The 21,282-nt window shown below is 33.4% G+C and overlaps 1 protein-coding gene across 15 annotated transcripts in view; it reads left to right on the top strand.

Moving 5' to 3' along the window:
• LOC308196095 (uncharacterized protein) overlaps window positions 1–21,282 on the top strand; it is a 434,993-nt gene that overhangs the window by 242,012 nt on the left and 171,699 nt on the right. Inside the window, exon 3 of one of the 15 annotated variants that reach the window (XM_080594630.1) lies at window positions 6,918–7,005. The exons of the other annotated variants lie outside the window; for them this stretch is intronic. Coding sequence (XP_080450756.1) covers window positions 6,918–7,005 — 88 coding nt within the window. The remainder of the gene's footprint in view (window positions 1–6,917; window positions 7,006–21,282) is intronic. 15 annotated transcript variants of the gene reach the window in all.

Genomic DNA, 21,282 nt, shown 5'->3' with positions numbered 1-21,282 from the left:
CCCTGCCCCTGTTACCTATTCTGGATTACTCTTGTTTTAGTTTCCAACTTCAGAGCATGGGAATTTTATGGCATCTGGAGTCCTGTCACTTTGAAAAATTGCCATTTCAGGCACCTATGCTCTCCTTTAATTCTTGTTGTCTGGGCTGGAATTTGATCCTGAATAACCACTTGATCAAAAAGAAATTACCACACTGTATTACTGACAGACTGAGCTGCTGGTGGCAGAGCAGTATTGGGAAGTAGACCTGGTGGCTCTATACTCTAATGGTGGGCTGATAAAGCTGGATAATTTCAAATTACAAAAAGTAAGTCTGATCTCCAGAAATACTTTCCATCAATTTATCAAGTAGTAGCCAGGGTCAGTGGACAGTGTGACAGTAGATATGGGCTAGTCTAATGAAGACACATGGCTGAATGATGGAGAATGAAAAGGCAATCAGTTGGCAGCAACTTAACATCATGTAAGACAGAAATACTGTCTGCTGGCAAATTTGTAACCTGACATTTCTGGAAGCTAAATACAAGTTGGTGATTCCAGTGTGCTTCTTAAACACAATTCTAAAATGAGAAAGAAAAAAGTTTGTTTTTTCCCAAATGGTCCCTTAACTGCAAGAACAAGATGTAACAGACGTGGTTTCTGAAATTAATATCTAACTTTCAGTGAAGCACAAATTCTGCCCCAATAAACATTGCAGTTGCAGATGATGCTTAACAATGAAAGCTTCAGCACAGTTTGTGCATTTTCACTGCCTTTTAATGCTAATCAGTGTAAATTGCCAGCTCACTAGAAACCTTGGATCATCAAAATCGCAGTACCTGAGGGGATGCCCTTTCTTATTCTACTGAAGTTCTGTTGTACCCAATGTTTCTTCTAAGGTGAAAAACGAAGTCTAGAAACCAGCAGACCAAAATAATGACTGCATCACTCTATTTCTGCTGAAAAATTTTATTTTCTCTGGACATAAAACCACCTAATGATCCTTAGCTAAGAACAATTTAGCAATGTGTGTTTTATATAAAGGAACACAATATTTAGATCTATTTTTTTGTTGTTTTGTTTGTTTGTTTTTGCTTTGCATTACAAACCTAAAATTAAAGAATATTGCCCTGTTTTCAAAATCATGCCATACGCAACAATTATAATGTGACAATTAAGGACCTTTATGGAGCTTTTCATTTCAAAAGTGTTGTGACAATTTTTCAGCTTTATAAACATTTCTGTCCAGACAAAAATAGAGGTCCATTCTTTGAATTGTGCCTCTGAGCGATGTAGGAGGTACAGAATAACTTGGAAAAAGAAACAAAGTTGGCTATATAAGCAATCTGTTGTTAAGCCTCTGCTTTAAATGCTTTAAATTGCACCCACAATTTTTTTGCTCATTTTGTGTAAATTCATCTGATTACCTAGCAGAGATTTCTTTAGTAAGACCAAGATATGCTTCTTTAAGAAAAAAATACATGGGTACTAATTGAAAACTGTCAGTGGTTGTCTTTTTGAGAAGCAGTCTTAAAACTTGAAAGAAGAAATTCAGAAGGACCAAGAGTACATGCTTAGAATTATGTGGAGTATATATGTGTATGATAGGGAAGCATTACTGGAAGTTTAACATTTTTAGTAGAAGCTGTATGACAAAACTCTATGCAATTTCTTCATAATGCTTCATACTTTTTGGTCTGTATCACAAGTGGCACTCACCAAGTTTTGCAGGGTTTCCTTTTTCTAGACATTTCCAAATAGCATAGTTATGTCCTTTAATTCGTTGCTAGTTAATTATACAAATTTTATATGGCATCAATCAGAATTCAACAAATAACTAAAGGTAGATCAAAAGTTAGAAAGCAGATGTAAGCACAATGTGAAGTAATACATATTAGTGGTACCTTTATAAAATTCAACTATGTTCCATGTGATAGTAGCAACTTTCCAAGTATCAACTTGCTCAAACTACCAGATAAAGTGAAAATCTATAAAAACCTCTGTAGAACTGCTCCATTTTAAAATGGTACTTTTCTAGGGGATTCTCATAATGCTTCAAACTCTGTAATGATTTTCTTCACAGTCCTCAGCAAATTAGTCAGTTCTTTTGATAAGAAATCAATGGTTCTTGGGTCAACTGTATAAACAGAAAAAATATACTTTGATTACTGGAAAGATTTTTAACTTTTGGGGGGGCTGCTTTAAAAACTTGAGGATTCCTTTAAGCTTATGAATTCATAGTATTTTCTTTCATAATATCTTATGCTAAAATGTCTAGTAAACTGTCATTTAATACTCTCTGGGCATTTTAATGTGCTTTCAGTAGCACCTTTATGGATATGTAAAATTTTGATTATAAATTATTATAATGTGGAACTCAGTAAATCAATTCATGTAGCTGTGTCAAATGAAATACCTTTAGTTATACCTATCTATGAGTTCTGAATACCTGGAATATTGAAGGAATATGTTGAATATCAAACAGATGTTTCTGTGACCTTTAAATGTTTTCTGCTGTGGTACGTGTGAGTTATTGGCATTATTCAATGTATTTTCATTGAAAATTTCAGCACGCAATTGCAGACGGATTCTAAGAATTGAAATAGTGCAGGTGACAAAAGAAAGGGTGAAAATAAAGTGAAAAGTAAAATGAAATAGGCTGAATTTCATGCAAACTGTGAAATTATTTGAACTTCATTTAAATAAGTAAATAGAATGTTTTTTTCAGAACTGCAACATTCCCATGTACCTTCTATGACCCACTGTTTTGATCCTATTTGACCTCTGTGTGCTTCTTAAACATGCATTTTTTTGCTGGTGCTTGAAGTCATGGTCTCTAACTTTTTGCACAACTGCAAAGCAAGTCTTGGTGTGTTATGGAACTGAATAAGATGTTACAGCACAAAGGTATTTTGCTTTTGCTTATTTCAGATTTGATGTACCAAAAGTTTTCTCCTAAGGTATCTTTACCTGGTTTCCATTTTGGTTATTGATTTTTACTGTACTCAACAGCTAACTAAAACAAATAGGTAAAGAGAACAATCTTGTCAGGAAAAATTGTGAGTTCTAGAAGACGTTAATATATCTTTTTCATTCTGTGTATTTACTTGTACCATTAATGAGGCCTGATATTCCCACCTGGCAATTACTTGACATAAATTAAAATAATTTTAATTACTCCAAGAAAGATGATTGATTAGGGCTACCTGATTTTTTAATTGCATGTTCGTTCATTTAGAACCTAATACAAATGATTTTTTTTTAATTTCTAAACTTTTAACTTATTTTGGAGGAAGACCAGAAAACTAGAAACTATTTGTTTTACAGATATAGCCTACGGCCTTTGTTAGCAAACCTTTAACTTCATGTTAAAGTTTATATTACGTTTGTTAGTAAAAATGTATTTGCTGTGTCACCATAATTAATTTTTGTTTCTTTGGAAGCATTTGAACTGGAGATTTTGGCTTCAGTGGAACAAATTGTGGAAGTTAGGAAAGGACCTTATACTTACCATTCAAGTACTTCCATATGCCACAATACTGCAGGTACAGCAGAACTGTTCCTCCCGTTTTTGAACTGAAAGGCATGCTAAGAAAACATGTTGGAACTAAATTAAATGCACAGATATATACTTATGTGACTAACTTTAAAATGCACCTAGACACTTCAAAATAGCTATAGACACATGAGCCTTCTTACTCCATCTCCTTTCGATGGAAAACTTCATAGTGTGTTTGCTTTTTGTCATGCTATGCAAGTGAGTTTTCACCTCCATAGCAATGGTTCTGACCATAGAAGGCTAGTAATTCTGCTCTAGTATGCGTTACCATCTGGTGTCCAATTAGAGAATTACAACACGTGTATCTATATACAGCATCTATGTACATACAGACATCTACATATGTACATGTAAGTTATACACATTTTTAATGCATTTCCATCTGGTGTCTGATGCTAAAATTATACCTAGTGAGTGAGAGTTGGAATCCTGTCACTGAAACTCACCATGGCAAGGTCTTGCTTAATTACAAATTAAAATAAATAAATAAATAAATAAATAAATATGTACCAGAAGCTTTTGTTAAACCTAATGTTTTTATTGATGAAATACAAAGAACATTGTCCCAAAGACTCAAAGGATGTTTACATGGTGGAACTATTGAACCAGAACTTAACCTTTTGGGCTTTGATTTTTGGTTTGTTTAAGTAGTTTTCAATCCTTTTTTTCCTGTACTAGAGTCAGTAACTGTGATTTGACATATAGATAGTAGTTAAGACCATTGGTTACTCTCCAATGTGCATTGTAGTTCTGAAAGAAGTTATATACTTATGGTAAGTTAACCACACAATAAGTAATACTAGTGGTTTATATTTGTTATAAATTACTACTGAAACTCAAGAATTTGTATTCCAAATTTATAGACATCTATCAGTTCATGTGAAGGAGTGTTGTTGTTTTTTTGTTTTGTTTGTTTTTTTCCTTGACTTCTGAATTATGTGTGAGAAGCTTTATTTATCTCATTGTATTTGAGAGTGGAAAACACAAAATACTGTTTTTCTACAGGAAAAGTCAGTCTGGAAATGTGACTGTTTAACAATAGTCAGTTGGGGCAATCTTTTTACTAGTCTTTCTAGTTGGGAACAAAACTGAAAGGAGAAACAAATTGGGTTGCCCATTGTTCTGACAGACATCTGCAAGCATAGAAATCTGAGGGGAAAAAATTGTATATCAGTATCAACACTAGCATGGAAGTCCACAGTCTGTGTGGAATAATCATGGAATCACACAATGATTTGGAAAGGACCTTTAAAGATCATCTTGTTCCAACTCCATACAGTGTGAAAGAGACTGAAGCCGTCATCAAAACCTGCATTACATATAAATACCATTGGTAATTCATATTGTACTCACATTAACTCCACAATAATTCATCTTGATTAATATTGTTATGAATATCAAAGACATTAATAATGATTTATTTATTGCAGCATCTTGCTGACTGGGATAATGTTTTGTAAAACTGGCACTAGCATTGTGCATCTGTCTTTGCTATTTATGTAGACCTAGGTGCAGAATAAATTGACTGCTACAGCTCTAAAAATGTAGGCTTCATGAGTCTGTCTTTTTTCTGTGCCTGATTTCAAATTCAGTGGCACTTGCCAACGGGCTTAGGGAATGCCAGATGAGTTTTTCTTCATTTTGTAAGGTTTTGTTACATATCAATGTATTTTTGTTCCTGAATATAGACTAGTTGAAAGTGAGGGGCTTAGCATGTATACATTAGATGTATTTTCCAAGAGTCATATTAAAGACATTACACAAGTCAGGAATTTTCTTAATTCACATTGCTCAGCATTGGATTTTAAAAGATATTTCAATGTCTTTGAAATTATCTAAGCCACTCAATAGGACACTCAGATATAGAGAAAATTAGACAACTTTGCAAGACCAACATCTGAAACTGGAATGTACATGGTGTCTTGCATAAAAATGGAAAAACTATCTGCTCTAAATAATTGATTACTTTTGAAATACCTAGTAGGGAGAAAAAAATGTACTTTTTCAATCGTAGTAATATCTAGAAATCAGCTATCTTTGTATTTTCAGAGGTTGTATAAATATTAAGGACTTCAATTTCTTTAACATGTTTTTAATAGAAATTATTCACAGATGTTTTTCTCAAAATAATGAAGTGAACAAAATATTTCCCTTTTTGTTCCTTTAAAAGATATTTTACAAGGATTTTACATAGGAACAAACCTTATTCATGAATGAAAGATTATTTCAAGAAAAGTTAAGTAGATGAATTCTAATGATAGGATTGGAATTCTTTCTTAGGTATCAGCAAAAACATGACATGCATTGTGGCTTATTATTTCTATAATTAAATATGATTAAGAGGCAAGGAAGTAGTACAACTATGGTAAAAGAAATGCCTGCTATTTTATATAGAGGAATAATTAGACGTGCTTTAGACAATTCTGAAAGCTGGACAGCTGGTTGTGGTGGGGTGTTCATTTGCTTTCTCAATACAGTATTCAAAATCTGTCAAATATATTGTTAAATTACAGTTTTGGTTTTTTTTTTCCTGCTTTAACTCAGAAGTTTGATAATAGACCCAAGCTCAAAACCACACTAAAACTAATGCATATTCCAGTAAACAATTACTTTTTTTTTTTTTTAATGGAATAGTTATACATTTACAAGTGCAATTTTAAGGGTGTCTTCTCCTAGCTTCTGAGGTTTTACATCTGCAGTCTAAATTCTTCAGTTAAAAAAATCCTGAAAGATGGCAAAAGAGCCCTTTGGTGTCCTTGAGTATATCATTTTTGCATTAGAAGTGTAACCTCTTGACACTGCTCCCACAGACAATCTAACATCAGCTATAAGAGCACAGAAGCTACTGATATTTGTTTCTGGTATAAAATTATCCCACTGAATGAAGCATGGAGATAATTGATGTCAAGGAGGTGTCTCAAAGCTATTATAGTTCATATGGTTCCTTTAGAGTTCAGCTAGCCTCACTGCTTATGGGATGCCTTTTTAGGTAATCTAGCAGTATATAATTCTAAATTTATTTATTTATTATAGTAGAACATTTTCGTAAAATAGTGAAAGAATTTCCTGACTCATCTCAAAATCAGCTGCTCAGTATATGTAGTTGTTCAACATCATAAGCTTTAAGTGATAAATAAGGAATACAAAAGTTATTTTTATTTGTTTCCTTCGCCCCTTGCATGACCTTTTAATAATTCTCACTTTGAGGGTAGGGCTTCTCACACACTTCTCATTTCAATAACGTTATTCTGCTCTGAGATGGGTGCAGGGTTCTGGATCTCAAAAAGAAATGCCTAATTACAAATGGCCAATAAGATAACTGCTTAAAAAAGAATAAGAGGAAGAATATAGATACTGAGTGAATATTATATCCCTTCAGATGCTGAGCATCCCCTGTTTGAACAGCATCAGACAGAGCCGGGACAGATTTTCTCATGGTGTGTTGCACAGAGCAGACACTGCCCCTGGTGAGAAACTTTCCCTTTCTGTTATTTGAGCTATCATATGATTTCTTTACAAGAAAACAACTGTATTCCTTAATGATATTCTAATGAGAAACTCTTGCTGCCAAATTCAGGCAAGTCCACATAGGTAGTGCAATTGCTGCTACCAAGGTAGAAGGTGCCTGCAGGCTCCTCTGTTATGATGAGCTGTCTGAGCCTGTCTTGGAGCCAAAGAACTTGTGCAGCTCAACATTGGCCTAAAAGCCACACCGTATGTGCAACACAGGCCTGCACCTACTCATGTTGACTGGTTTGTGGATAACTGGCTCCTGCATATGCACCAGCCTCCGAGTCAGGATCAATACAAATATCCTGTTGCCATTATTAAGGGGATTAAAACTTTGACAAAGGTAAAAAACAGTCAGAAAGGTGAAAGTATGTTGTCTCTGGTTAACTCAGTTGTGCATGCATGCTATGAAAATTTGTAATGCTTCTAGAATTCAGTTGTGCATAAAACCACATTCCTGTTTGTGTGTGTTCTGGAATGCTGGGAGATGGAAGAGTAAAAGAAAAGCTGACATTTCTGAGAACAATTTTTTTCCACCTTCAACAATCAAGCCCTAAGTGGTATTAGAAAAGATCCAATTGGTCCATATGATACTTGTGACATTGAACTTTGTGATAACTTTGTAATCCTTTATTGATAGGTTCTCCTATAAAATCTTGTCTTAGTTTGCCTACCAAACTCTTTTAGCAAGCTCTTCATAGTAAAGATTTACCATATAAAGGTCACTTAGAGTCCCTTTCCTTTATAGAAGGGACAGTACTTAGCTGCTGGGCCTTTTTTTTTTTTTTTTTTTTTTTTTTTTTTTGTTAATCTTCGCTTCTTCCAGAGTTTTCTTTTTCAGTCACTACTATTGAAGGAAGAGGTAGATACAATTGCTCACTATTAGTGAGAATATGGGTGTCTAAGGAAAAGAGGCAATTAAGAAGAGATTTTGTCGAGGTATAAATAATATACATTAGTTTAGAACTCATCTAATTTTTTAAATCCCTTAATTAACGGAGATGCAGCCTATGCAAAGTAGTGCACTTTATTTTCTGTTGACCTCCTGACCTTTTGATGAATCTGAATTGATTCCTGATTGAACTCATGTTTCTTTTGGAAAACAATATTGAATAAAAAAATCACAATTACAGAGAATCCACCATAACTGCAGGTAGTTCTTCTAATACCTATTTTACTCTGTTAAACAGTGGGCATTGTAATCTAGTCTTTTCTAATCTCCGCTCAGTGATAACCACTGGAAGACAAAGATAATCTGGTTATGGCTACTAGATGCAAAGCCCTCTTCTACATTTCATTTTCAAGTTTGTGTTCTTTTCGGATTGCTACAGTAGCTCCTTGAGCGTCTTTTACTGTAAAGCTCTCTTCACATTATCAACATGCACTCTGATTTATGGACATCATTGCTACAGGAGTAGTCAGCAAGCATCAAATGAGAGGTTATATGTTCTCCTTAATCTTATTCAGCATTCTCCTTTTTGATTGTCCAAAGATAACATCTTTATTTTGGGCACTGCATAGCACAGAGTTCATTCATCATTATCCATGACTTCTTTTCAGTATCATTGTTTCTCATGGTAAATTTTGCCAAGATGGGTTGTGTGGTTATGACATTATTTTTTTTTATCCTTTTACTTACCTTAAATATGGATTTATTATAACATTTATTTATTAGTGTATTTTGCTCTGTCTATCTTTCCAAGAAATTCTGCAGAGAACTTGTGGGAGGCACCATCCTCTAATTTAATATATGACTATCTGTAATCCTCTTAAGAAGTAAGTGCTCTGTTCTTTCCGAGGAATCACAGTAATATACATATACTCATTTGACTGTTTCATTCAGACCTGACATCTCCTTTTCTTTTTTTGACAGTCAGATTTCAAATGTAATTCATGATATATCCCAATCAGAAGTGTAACCAGGAATCTATGCATGGATTCCTAGCTACTAATTTCAAACTCATCAGGGTTTAGTGACTAAGATTCCGGGGTCCAGAAAATAACTGAATTATCCTTTATTCTGCTTCTTATAAAGTGTACATTACAATATTTTGAAATGTTTTATGTGCATACTCAGAGCTCCTTGCTTAATATGCTTGGTTTTCATATAATGTTGACTGAGCTATCATTCCATTGATTCGCTAGATGAATATGTTCATCAGTTTCCATTCCATTCAAGTATCTGAAGTCATAGAATCATAGAGTCATTTAGGTTCGAAAAGACCCTCAAGATGATCAGGTCCAAACATCAGGCTAACACTACCAAGTCTACTGCTAAGCCATGTCCCTAAGTGCCATAGTGCCTCTTAGATACCTGAAGGAGTAGGGACTCAACCACTTCCTTGGACAGCCCATTCCAATGCTTGACCACCTCTCTGTGAAGAAAATCTTCCTGATACCCAGTCTAAACCTTACTTGGCTCACCTTGAAGCTGTTTCCTCATGTCCTTTCAAAGGAGAGTTGAGGTTTTCCCTTTTCTCCTTTTTTCCAGACTAAACACCAGTTCCCTTAGCTACTCCCAATATGTCTTGTTCTGTAGTCCTTTTACCAGTTTTGTTGCTTTTCTGTGAGCACATTCCAGCAATGCTTTCTTGTAGTGAGGGGCACAAAACTGAACAGAGTATGATGAGTACCAGTGATGAGTACAGAAGGACAATCACATCCCTAGTACTGTTGGCCACACTATTTCTGATGCAGGTCAGGATGGCATTGGCCTTGGACACCTGGACACACTGCTGGCTCGTGTTCAGACAGCTGTTTACCTGCACCCATAGGTCCTTTCCTGCCAGGCAACTTTCTAGCCACTCTTCCCCTAGCATGGGGTTGTTATGACGCAAGTGCAGCACCCAGAATTTAGCCCTGTTGAAGGCCATACAATTGGACATAGCCTGTTGATCTTGCCTATCCAGATCCCTCTGCAGAGCCTTCCTGTCCTCAAGCAGCTCAACACTCCTGCCCAATTTGGTGTTGTCTGCAAACTTACCAAGGAAATTTCAGAACTATCTGCAGTTCCTGTAATGAAATATGCTAATGGCTGGATAATCTCTGAGCATTATAGTCTTCCCAAGCTATTGTCACCTTTACTTCTGTTGTGCTGCTGGAAACTCTCAGACAATCTTCATTTGTGTTTGTGCTTTGTTTTTTTTCCCCTTGAATCACAAGTACTAAAGTTCCTTGTACTCAGATTTCAAGTACTGGAGTTAATCAATAGAATAATTGTTATTATCAACACCTATGCATTATCAGACTCATCACCTTGTATGTGCTTTTCTATAGCATTGTATGGTATATGGCTGTTTTTTCCCTTAACTTAATCTTTACTTTAGAAATTTTCCTCTTGACAGAAATCTTTACTTCAGAAATCTCTTCTCCTGATTACCAGATATACCAAAATCAAAAAGTCTCTGTCTCTCTAACTGGAGTCTACATCATGTATGGTGCAGACCCACCACTTTCTTACAACTCTTTTTTTGTTTGAAGCTGTGGTTTTACATCTCATTTCTTCTAATACTTCCACCTTTTAAAAAAAGTAAATAGCAGGAATCAATAACAATGTGAAATAAAGTGTGTGGGCAGGGGAAGAAGGCAGCATTGTTTCAATCTAAGACAAAAATACTTTGTACAGCATTCTCATTTACTGAATTACTGTACTGAGAACTAAAAGGGGCAGAAAAATGCTCTATTCTGACAAATATTGATTGTAGTTTCACTGTTTTACTTCTACAAAATAATTTATTATTTATTTATTTTTTTTGAGTAGGAGTTTATTCATTGAAGTATTTGGAAGTCAGTGGGAGTTAAAATTATTTCTGAATACTGGTCAAATACAGGCAAAATTGTTAGATTACAAAATTAAAGGAAAAGGTTTAATTTTTATTTATTTATTTATTTACTTATTTTTGAAATGAGGTCTCAAAATCAATTGTATCTAAATATAATGTAACAGGAACAAAAAACATACTTCTGCTAGTCTAAAAGCCAACATGTATAATTTGATCTGAAAGTTGAAAAGAGGGTTATTAGAAAAAGGTAAATTAATTTCGTTAAGACTTATTTAGAAAATATATCAGCCTTGGAACAGAGAATATTTTATTTGGACGTTTTTACCATGATCTCATAGAAGCACTCTTGGGGTGTAAGTAGTATCCCTCAACTTTTGAAGTACCCACTGACTTTAGAGATAACAGAGTGTTCCCTTTGCTTCTGTACTGGTGATAATAAAATCAACACTAGCTCCACAAAGTATCTTTGCTTCAGGTGTTTGCCTAACACATGAAATATGGATCTATATTAAATATGGATAACTGCAAATAAATATTATAGTGCAATGAAATTCAGGGACATTCCAAATATAAATTGCTAGCCTTCTGCTTATGTATTCTTTTGTCCCAAATGGATTTTCAAATTGATAATTCACATGCCTTTTGACTGTCAGTTGACCCTGAACAGGTCTGTTTTGAGCTCTTCCTGTGTCTAAATTCTGAATTCTTTCTAAAAGATTAGAAGATGACATTATATATGAAGAATGAGATTGTACCTTTTTCAGTCATTGGGGCCTATATGTGATTATGTACTATACATTCAATATTTACACTAAAGCTTTTTGAGGATTTTCAATATTTTGTCCAGCAGATAAAATTAATAACTACTTGTATGCCTATTTTACAGTCTTCCCCGATCATCGCTAACTGTTTTTGATTGTACCATTCCAGAACTGTCACTGAGTATTGGGCAAATTGGTAGAACATAACTACATGCTTATAGTTTTTACTTTGTCCTAACTTAACTGTGAAATTTCAGGGAAGAGATTTGCTCTTACTATTCATTACTATTATAGAGCAGGATTCATCTATCATAATTTAGAGATTTAGAAATGTGTGGTTCAAAAGTAAGCTGGTTAGTAAGCTAATTGTTTATATTTCTAAGGTCAGTGGAGAAATATATAATGAATATAGTTGGGATGAGTTATTCTCTGGAAGCACCTATTTCATATCATAAAAAAAGCCAAGGCAAACAATTAGCACTTATTCAACTAATGTTCATACATCAAATTTTTTTTTTTTTTATTGTACCATGAAAGGTTTTTTGCTTTTTCTTCTCAAGCAATGAATGTATCAGGACCATTAGCTATTTTGGAGATGCATTTCGTAACTCAGAGCATTGTAATATTTTTACTGCCAGATATGCTGCTTATCCTACTGAGTTTGTATGTGTTTGTAATTATAGTTCTTTTTTTTTCTTTGTTTTTTTTTTTTATTTTTGTTTTGTTTTGTTTTGTTTTTCTGTGAAGGAAAAGAGTGCTTCAACAATCCCCAAATCACTCTAGTGACTCTCTGTAAGAAAGCTCATTCTTCTTTGGTACAGTTGGTGATTTAAATATCTGTCTACTGTGTCACAATGTATTCATTACCTCTTCTTGGCAGTGTAGAATTCACAAAGACATAATATGCAGTAATAAACTTTTCAAATAGATTGATAGAACAATCAATCTAGCAAAATGTTTGAGGTCATATGTAAAACTGAAGCAATTTATGATAAATAGTCCCTCTGTGTTTTCAGAAAGAGTGATTAAAATAAAAATACTTTGAAAACAGTGATAGTCTGAAAATTAGGGAATGAAGCAGACCTATTATTTCAGTGAACGTTAGATCTCTGGAGTTCTAGTGATAGATAAGGAACTAGACTTATCTCTTAGGTTCAGAGTGGGGAGGATCTAGCCAAATGTTGGAGGCCAGAGTTGTTTACAGGTGCCTTTCATGCTGTGCTCATGGTGTAAGCAAGGTATGTGTTATAGCTCAGTACAAATTGCAAACAAGTAAGAATTTCATAATGGGCTGCAGAAGGAGCAACAGCCAACTTTTTAAAGTCCTTTTCCCAAGCCATGAACTAGACTGAAATAGAAATTTAACACCAAAAAACAAGGGCTCAAGAAAAATAGTGTTCAGGAGATAAACTTGTAGCTTTTTAGTGCAAAAAAAAAAAAAAAAAGAAATATAATCTTATGTATTAGGGTTGCATGTAACTAGCAACTGTTCTTAATTTTATCCTGGCTGTTATATTTAAAAACAATTTCTGAACTTCTGGAAAACATAAACTCTTTATTTCAATATTCTCTAACTTCCCAAATAACAGTTAAAAAAAAAAAATCCCGTTTCTGACAAAATCAGGGTGCTGTTTCATGTTGGATGCTGTTTACCATTTAATTTCAACATATCTTCACCGAAGCACTTCATGATGTATGATAATGGGAGATGAGAAATCTAATTTCTTAAAAAGAAAAGTTTTCATTGAAAATGAAAGTGGTGGGGTTGGCAGCTGCTCAAATGATGCAGGACAATATGCTAAATAAGCTCTTTTTTTGAAGCACTAAATGATACTTCAAAATAAATTGTTGCCTAAGGCCTATTGAACATAAAGGACGAACTTAGTGTGGTAACTCCTTAAAGAAGTGGATGGAAACAAAAGAAAGTATTGAGCTGTTCTTCTGTGTTTAAACCAAAGACTATTTTTCCTATACAACATTGGAAAATAGTTTGAAGTACTATGCCTTATTCTAGTTTAATTATTTCTACTTATAATTATTTCTACTCATGATCTTTCTATTTTAGTGTGAGAGAGAATTTTGAGAAAACAGCAAGTACACTGATAATCTAAATATACCTACAGAAAAAATGGCCTGATCAGCTTTTCCTGTTTGCCACATGGTGAACTTTTAGATAAAAGGCAGAAGTGCCTTGAGGCAGAAGGCTTGAAGTCTCAAGGAAAATATTAAATTATTGTCCATAGACTACTCATTTTTTTTGGCGTGGACTAAAAGCTCAGCAGCTGTAGAAGGCATTAAAACATCCAGCTGCTTTTCTCCACACATTGGAAGGAAGAAAACACAGTGACAGACAAAATAGAAAAATAAGCATGTAAATACTACAAACAAAACACAATAGCACAAAGTCATCTGGGTTAGTCAAAGATCCTTCTCATCTCACTTGTAAAAATAACTGACATAAATGGGTGAGGTTTTGCACATTCTCTTTTCCTTACTTTTGTGCATGAAATAACAGTAATAATATTTTCTGTACCAAATGGATAAGATAATTCAATTTCTTTCTATCATGGTTTCAGCAAATGTTGTCACAGGGACCATAGAAAAGCATACTAGTAAAGGAAACTAATGACATTTCACAAAAACCACTGAACAGCCATCAAGTAGTAAAAACAAGTTCTGAACTGTGACATCTAAACCACTAAAGTTCTCTGAACAACCTCACAGAACGAACAACATTCATCAAACTGTACTTTTTATAAGAGTATGGAACTGCACAATAGGCATCTGTTTCTGGATGTTTTCACTTTCTATTTCTTGGCGGAAGAGTTCCCCTTAAGAGGACTGAAGGTCCGAGCTATGCCTTAGAATTTTATTTTTGCCATTCATAGGTATAGCTACACTTTCACTACCAAGAGTTGCTGTATAAAACTAACACTGGATAAAACTTCTCCACTGAGGATGATTTGTCATGTTATATATGAAAAATATATTTTTTTATTATTATTATTTTTAAAGCAATATCTTGTTTGTCTTTTCAGATACCTATTTTATATCTTCAAATTTATTTTATTTAGTATTTGGAGAAGAGAGAAAAAAAATATCTTTCTTTAATTTTCCACGGTGCTATAGATGGTGCTTGTTAAGTGCAAATCCCAATAAACTTGATTATATATGCACAGCATCAGTTATAACGTCCCCGTTTAACTTAATCCCTTGCATGTGAGGTTTCTTACAATGGACACTAGAAGTCAGTAACTTCTGAAGTTGGTTTCATCCTGTTTACCTTTTCTAGAATGTACAAAGTCTGTTTCTAATCTGTACAAAGTCTTCATTGGATTTGAGCATGATTTATTTATTTATAGATCCTCTTCTGCTAGAAATATAATCAGAACATAGCCTTTGAGAACTTTTAACCATTCAGTTTAGATCATTTGGGAATATACATTCAGTTGACATGCTGTTTTAATAATAAATGAGAATTCATGTTCCTAAGAATCTTGACCTGGATAGTAACCCCAAATGCTGGATAACAAGTGTACAGTTAAGGGCCCATTAGTATTGTTTGCTAGGCATGCATAATAGCATATTAATAGTCCTGCTGAGATTATAAGATAGCTGAAATGGAAAACATTCAAAACTGTTTCATAGCAGCATTTGAAAGATTTTGAAAGTTTGTTCTTCATACCTACAAATATATATTGATTTTATGAAAGATAAAGCTTTAAAAAATATTTAGCTATGTACCTAAAACTTCTGTTCAACAGAAATCAATTAGTGAAATCTTAAAGCTGGCTAAAATACGGATAAAATTTCAACCTTTTAAAGAAATGTCAAACTGTAGGTACCTTAAAACTCAGTGACTTATGGTGTTTAATAAATTCTGGAGGTAGTGCATCTCTTACCAGAATAAGACCTAGAAATAGAAGTTGGGACCATTTCCCTAGTTATGAAATCATTACGACTTTTTGAAGTAGTTGTGTAATAAAATACTACTGATAAACATTGCGACTCCATTTTTTTCTTGAAGATTCTAAATGAATGTCTTTGTTTCCAAAAACAAAACAAAACAAAACAAAATATATATTCCTAAGAAACAGCTGTGATTAATATATTCTCTCCTTCTGCAGCTCCCTGCAGCTTCATGTAATGTTGCAAGAAGAAAAATAAATAAAAAATCTTAACACCTGAGGTGATCTAGAAAACAAACTCCTTTGAGGGAAGCAAAGGAGCTTGGTATCAATTGAGGAAAGTTGTGTCTGACTCGAGTGGTACAAGCAGCAATGGACAGTACACAGATGGGGGAAAGAATATTAAAGATTTTAGTATTGTTTTTTACTGCTGTTTATATTTTAATAAGATGTTATTTCCTGTTTGACTTCTGAGCTTGCCCTCTGTCGTATAACTATGTGTATTTTTTTTTCTTTTAAGATCAATACATTGTTATTTTGTTGTAATTTATTTTTGGACAACTATCAGCTTGATGCACCAACTGGTTAAGGCCAAGTGAGAACTTGCTTGCCAGCATAGCTTATGTATTTCTGTTAGTTTTTGCCTTCTGAAATCATACTCCTTTCTGCAGTAGCTAGCAATGGTGAGAACAGAAGCCAAGAATAAATGATTGTTTTTTTCTTTCCAAGTTTTATCATGTTGCACACTTAGAACCCAAAGAGGAGGCAGATTGTGTCTCCATTTATAAAAGACAATGAAATCTAACTGAATTATCCTTACTTCTGATTATCTGAAGGTTCATAAATAGAAGACAAACTTCACTGTTGTAAGCAAGATGCTGAACAAGTCACAGTGTGGACATACTGAAATAATCCTTTTTGTTTGGCTTACAGCAACCCACAGAGATTAGACTAAGTTTTGAATTGTCAACTTTTCAATTTTATAATACAAAGTCATGGGAGGAAAGTTTATAAAAAGTCCTCTTTATTCAAAAAGCTTTATGCATGTTTCTTATTTTACTATTTTCCTTTGTGCAGACAACATTACTAAATCCACAGAAGCATTGCCATTGAGTTCTGTGAATTTAGTATCAAGAGCTCTGTATCTGGTCTCTGCAAGAAATCATTTTGTGTCATAATGCTACTTCCACCATGTGTATGTTTTTTTCCTTAGGAAAACTATCTTCTAAGTGACAGATGAAGAATAAATATATACTATTTAATACTGTTGACAAGAAAGCTGATAAATTGTCTTTCTAGTCTGGAAAGCATTTTTAACTATGTTGTTTGTTTTATGGTTAAAGCACCTACGTGATACGCGGTCTTATTTTCTCACTTAATGGGAAAACCATAATTATTTTTTTGTTTGTTTGTTTGTTTCTGATATGACATTCAACCTCAGACAAAAAAAGACAAGTTAGATTTGTTCCGCTTACAGTAATAAAAAAAAATAGTTTACACAGTAAAAATAAATATTGCAGTTCCTCTCAGTAATAAAAATTATTGAGACCACTTTTTCCTTATGCATAGTTGCAGCTGTTGAACATCAGAATTTCAAAATCTGCTCTGTTCTGTCTCACAGAACCCATTTATCTCAATGGGGACTCACATCTGCATAATCTCTATAACTAAAATTTTGGCTGAAAACTACAGAATTGCTCAAATGATCTAGCTTATTTACTCAAGTAACTTATTTTTAAAAGAAGTTATAATTTAAAATAAAATTGTACTTTTGACATAAATAGGTTAGAATCACAGAAAAAAAAAGAAAAAGAAAAAAAGAAAAACGAAAAAAAAAGTCCTCTACTTCCAGATCCTCTCACTAAAATAACAATTCTTTAATTGTTCAAAGCTCATCTCTCACTTTTCAGTGTTGTGTAATTCTTTTAAAATAGCCATGCATTTAGACAATGACATATTTTTAGTTATGTTGTGCTTTGTATAGTTTCACTGGTTGAGACATAAGTGCTTGCTTGTCTTATTGCCAACATGTAAAGCATATCTGGAAAATTCTTGTTTAGTGGCAGCATGCCTTTCCACTTTTTCTTTATCATTTGCCAGATCAATTTGTAGAGTTATGAAAGATATATCTATTCATTTATATCCATTTTTAACAAAAATGTTAATATAACATCAGAAGTTTGACCCATGCATGTAACAAGAAAAAATAATAATAATAATGTCTTTAAGAAAATATATTATTACTTATACACAATCTTGTCATTAGGGGGTGAGAAAAAATTAGGAGAGGAAAAAAAAAAAAAGACTACCAGTACAAAAACATTATCATAATTTTTATTATCTGCAAATTTACTAACTATGGACTATAGTTCAAAGAAATTGCACTGTAATTACTCAATTATTTGAATTTTTAATAGATGATCTTCCCTAACTGTATGGTATGATGGGATGTCTGAATTATTTTTTCTGTTTAAATGCTGTTAAGGTTTAATATTAGTCAAAAATTTTAGTTTTAGTGGGATATCAGATCTACTTAAATTTGAAGATTGGTGTCCTTAAGCGTTTTTATTTTTATGATTTGATGTGCAAAAAATTCTGATGCAATTCAGGTAGGTTTCTCAGTAAATTCATCAGGACTTTATTTTTCTATTATGAAATCTTATTTTTGATTGAGTATTACTTTAAGCATAAAATATCCAGTTTAAATGTTTTATTGATGTGTCTCTCCTGAAAGGTGTCTTTGGTACCAGGATTGAGTTAGTGAGAAAATGTAGATGAACAATGAAGAAAAGTTGGGTAGAGAATGAGGGAAAATAGGTTTTCAGTTGAGGAAACAAGGAATCTTAACATGACTTACCAGAATTTGGTAGCAGTATTTAAGTAAATAAACAGATATTTTGGGGCTAGGTCAACAAATAAGATAAATGTAGATTTTACAGGATAGGGATATTTGAAAAAAAAAAAAAAAAAAAGACATAATGTGTTTTCTAATTTCTAAAGGTTTCATTTTAAAGCCTTCATTATTCTTTTATAATTCAATTAATCAAATATAGTATACATATAAATAATACTGAAATCATTGTATGATCATTTGAAATCCAAATGCTTGAATACCTGGCTCAGTTCTGGTAATTGAGAATTTACATGTCTGTCATATTTAATTTTTGTCTTTGTCTTTTTTGCCTGAGGTTGCATGTCATATCAAAAATAAAAATAAAAATGGTTTTCCCGTTCACTGAAAAAATAAGACTACATGCCACATAGGTGCTATAACCATAAAACAACATAGTTAAAATATGTCTGTCATATTTAATTATTTTTGTAGGATTTGCTTCTAAAATTCTCATCTTCTCTAAAAATTTTCTCTAAAATTCTCACTTCTAGAACTGTTTAGTATGAAATCACTTGAGTGAAATTGAAGAATATTTCTCTTCCCAACCCTCCAAAAGTGGGTAGGGTGAGGATGTTATTTCCAACTTAGTTTATTTTACAGAAAAAAAGGATGCATCTGACACCCTGATTTTTTTTGATATCAAGGTTTGTAATTGACAGCTTTTGGGGAAGCTTTTGGATTTGTAATAATAATTATTATTTTTATTTTTTTTCTATGAAAGTGAACTTACAGCTCTAAACTCTTTTGTTTGTTCCCAATTTTTGTTTTTTAAAGAGTGCCTTATCTTCCAATATTGCTAATATTTTTTTCCTGTTTATAAATATTTTAAATCAAATTATTTATTAAAATTATTTTATTCAGAAATTCACATAATAGTTAATTTTAGTCAGTAAACCTCTGGACATAGTTGAATATTATTATGTTGGAAAATTTGCTTTGTAGTTGTCAGTCTCAAACAGAATGACTGCTACTTTTGGATTAATTAGTGTAATGAGACAAGTCGTTCACAGAACAATTGTTTCTTTTGTTATATTTATGCTTCATTATATTTTAGCTAGGTAAATATTTTTCCAGTCCTCCCTTCTTCTATTTGGATTAAGTGTTAAAAATATTTTTGTGGTAGTATAAATACTGGCTAAATAAGAGAATCCTCAGTTTGCTCTGAATCCTAAACATCATATTGTAGAGCAGAAACACTTCAGATCAAGGAGGTAGGATTAGGTGACTCCCACAAAGGAACTCAAATATTTTATGCTTTTGCTTTATGCATGCAAACAACAGAGGTTGAGCTGGCCTGTTCAGCTTTACATGGGAGCAGCGTGGGGCAAGTCAAGAAAGACTATGCACCTCTTTATAATTTCTTCTCAGCAGCCAAGGATGCCCCCTGAGCTTTAGGCGCTCCCCTTGATTTCTCTTCCTGTGCAGCAATGTACCAGTGTGGTTCATCAAAAGGGACTAAAAATTTGATCAAAATGGACTAAAATCACTCACAGCCTCTTTGCTAGTCTGTTGTGATTACTGCCTTGCAGCTGATACACACTAACTGTGAATGGTTCTAATGAACTTCACATCAACATAAAGCAAGTTAGCTCAAACCACCTTAAATCACTTAGATTATTTTTCACTTTTCAGAGTATATCTATTATATACTAAGACAACTGAAATTCAGATGAGCCAGTTCCCTCAAAAAAAAAAAAAAAAAAAAGTAGGAGAAGGTGACTGGCATAATACTTTGAATTTAAAGCTAGTTGTTATAGAAATTGCCCAGCAAGTATAAAATACAGATTCATCTTCCTCTCTTATCTGAGATGGCTCAGACTCAAGCTCTTAATTCCCAAGGCAGTGTCTTGATCCCAGTCAACAGAGCAATGCTAGATGATGCTGTTCACCATCCCTCATGTTGAAATTGTGCTGTCCCTGGATTCCTGGGACCAGAGTGCATGAATGGAAACAGAATTTTGTAGTGCATTTATGGATCTCCTTTGAGAGTTCTTGTCCTGCTCCTAGTTTGTATTTTGCTTAGTAACTATTTAAAGTAAACACATTTTTGGGACCCTACCATTTAGGGTAGCCAACAGATTTTTACAGTTAAGTTTTATACTTCTCAGATAAACCAAGCTACAATGTAGTGCCTCCCATGGGCCCAATTAATTTTGGATTCCTTTTTTTTTTTTTTTTTTTTTTTTTCTTGGTGAGTAAACAGCTCCAATAAGAGATGTGCACATACGTTGTTTGTAAGGATCCTCTCGTGGAAGATAGGAGATGCAGGTTCAGAACTCTTAGGCAGAAAAGAAAAAACTAAAATCTGCTACCTCCTACATGCTCTTGAACAGCCAAGCAACTATAAAAAAGGGCAAAATGATCACTAGTCATTTCCTTTTTAAAGAACTTATTTGGGAATTACCTAGTCTCATGATCCTGCTCATGATTACATATGAGTGTAGGACTAAGATAATTAGCCAAGTCACAGCTACTGCTGTTAGAAACATAGAAGAGGGATAATTCTAGGCACTTGGTAAACCTTAATATTTACCTCAATGAGGTTTTTTTTTTTAGAATTTGTATTTTATTTTTAAGATTCCTTACAAACTGTATTATTTGCTCATCAGTGTATTTTAAATCTACTGTTAATGAAATTCTGAAATTAAATGATAATTTAACCAACTGCACTGATTAAGTCAATGTATTTTACCCCACATTAACCTGTACACTATAATGCATATGGAGGTGAATGCTCTAAGACAAATATTCATTAAGACTCTTGTACTGATAGGAAAGTCCCCAAAGTACAAATGCTTTATTAACACAATTCACTTATTAAGACTTATTTGCTAGTGGGGAAAACTGCACCACTACTAAGTAGAGACCTACAGCTGAGATAAGACGGTTG

The sequence above is a fragment of the Anser brachyrhynchus genome (genome assembly GCF_964034855.1).
Source record: "Anser brachyrhynchus genome assembly, chromosome: 5".
NCBI lineage: Eukaryota > Metazoa > Chordata > Aves > Anseriformes > Anatidae > Anser > Anser brachyrhynchus.
This window is presented reverse-complemented; position numbering and strand designations above follow the sequence as displayed.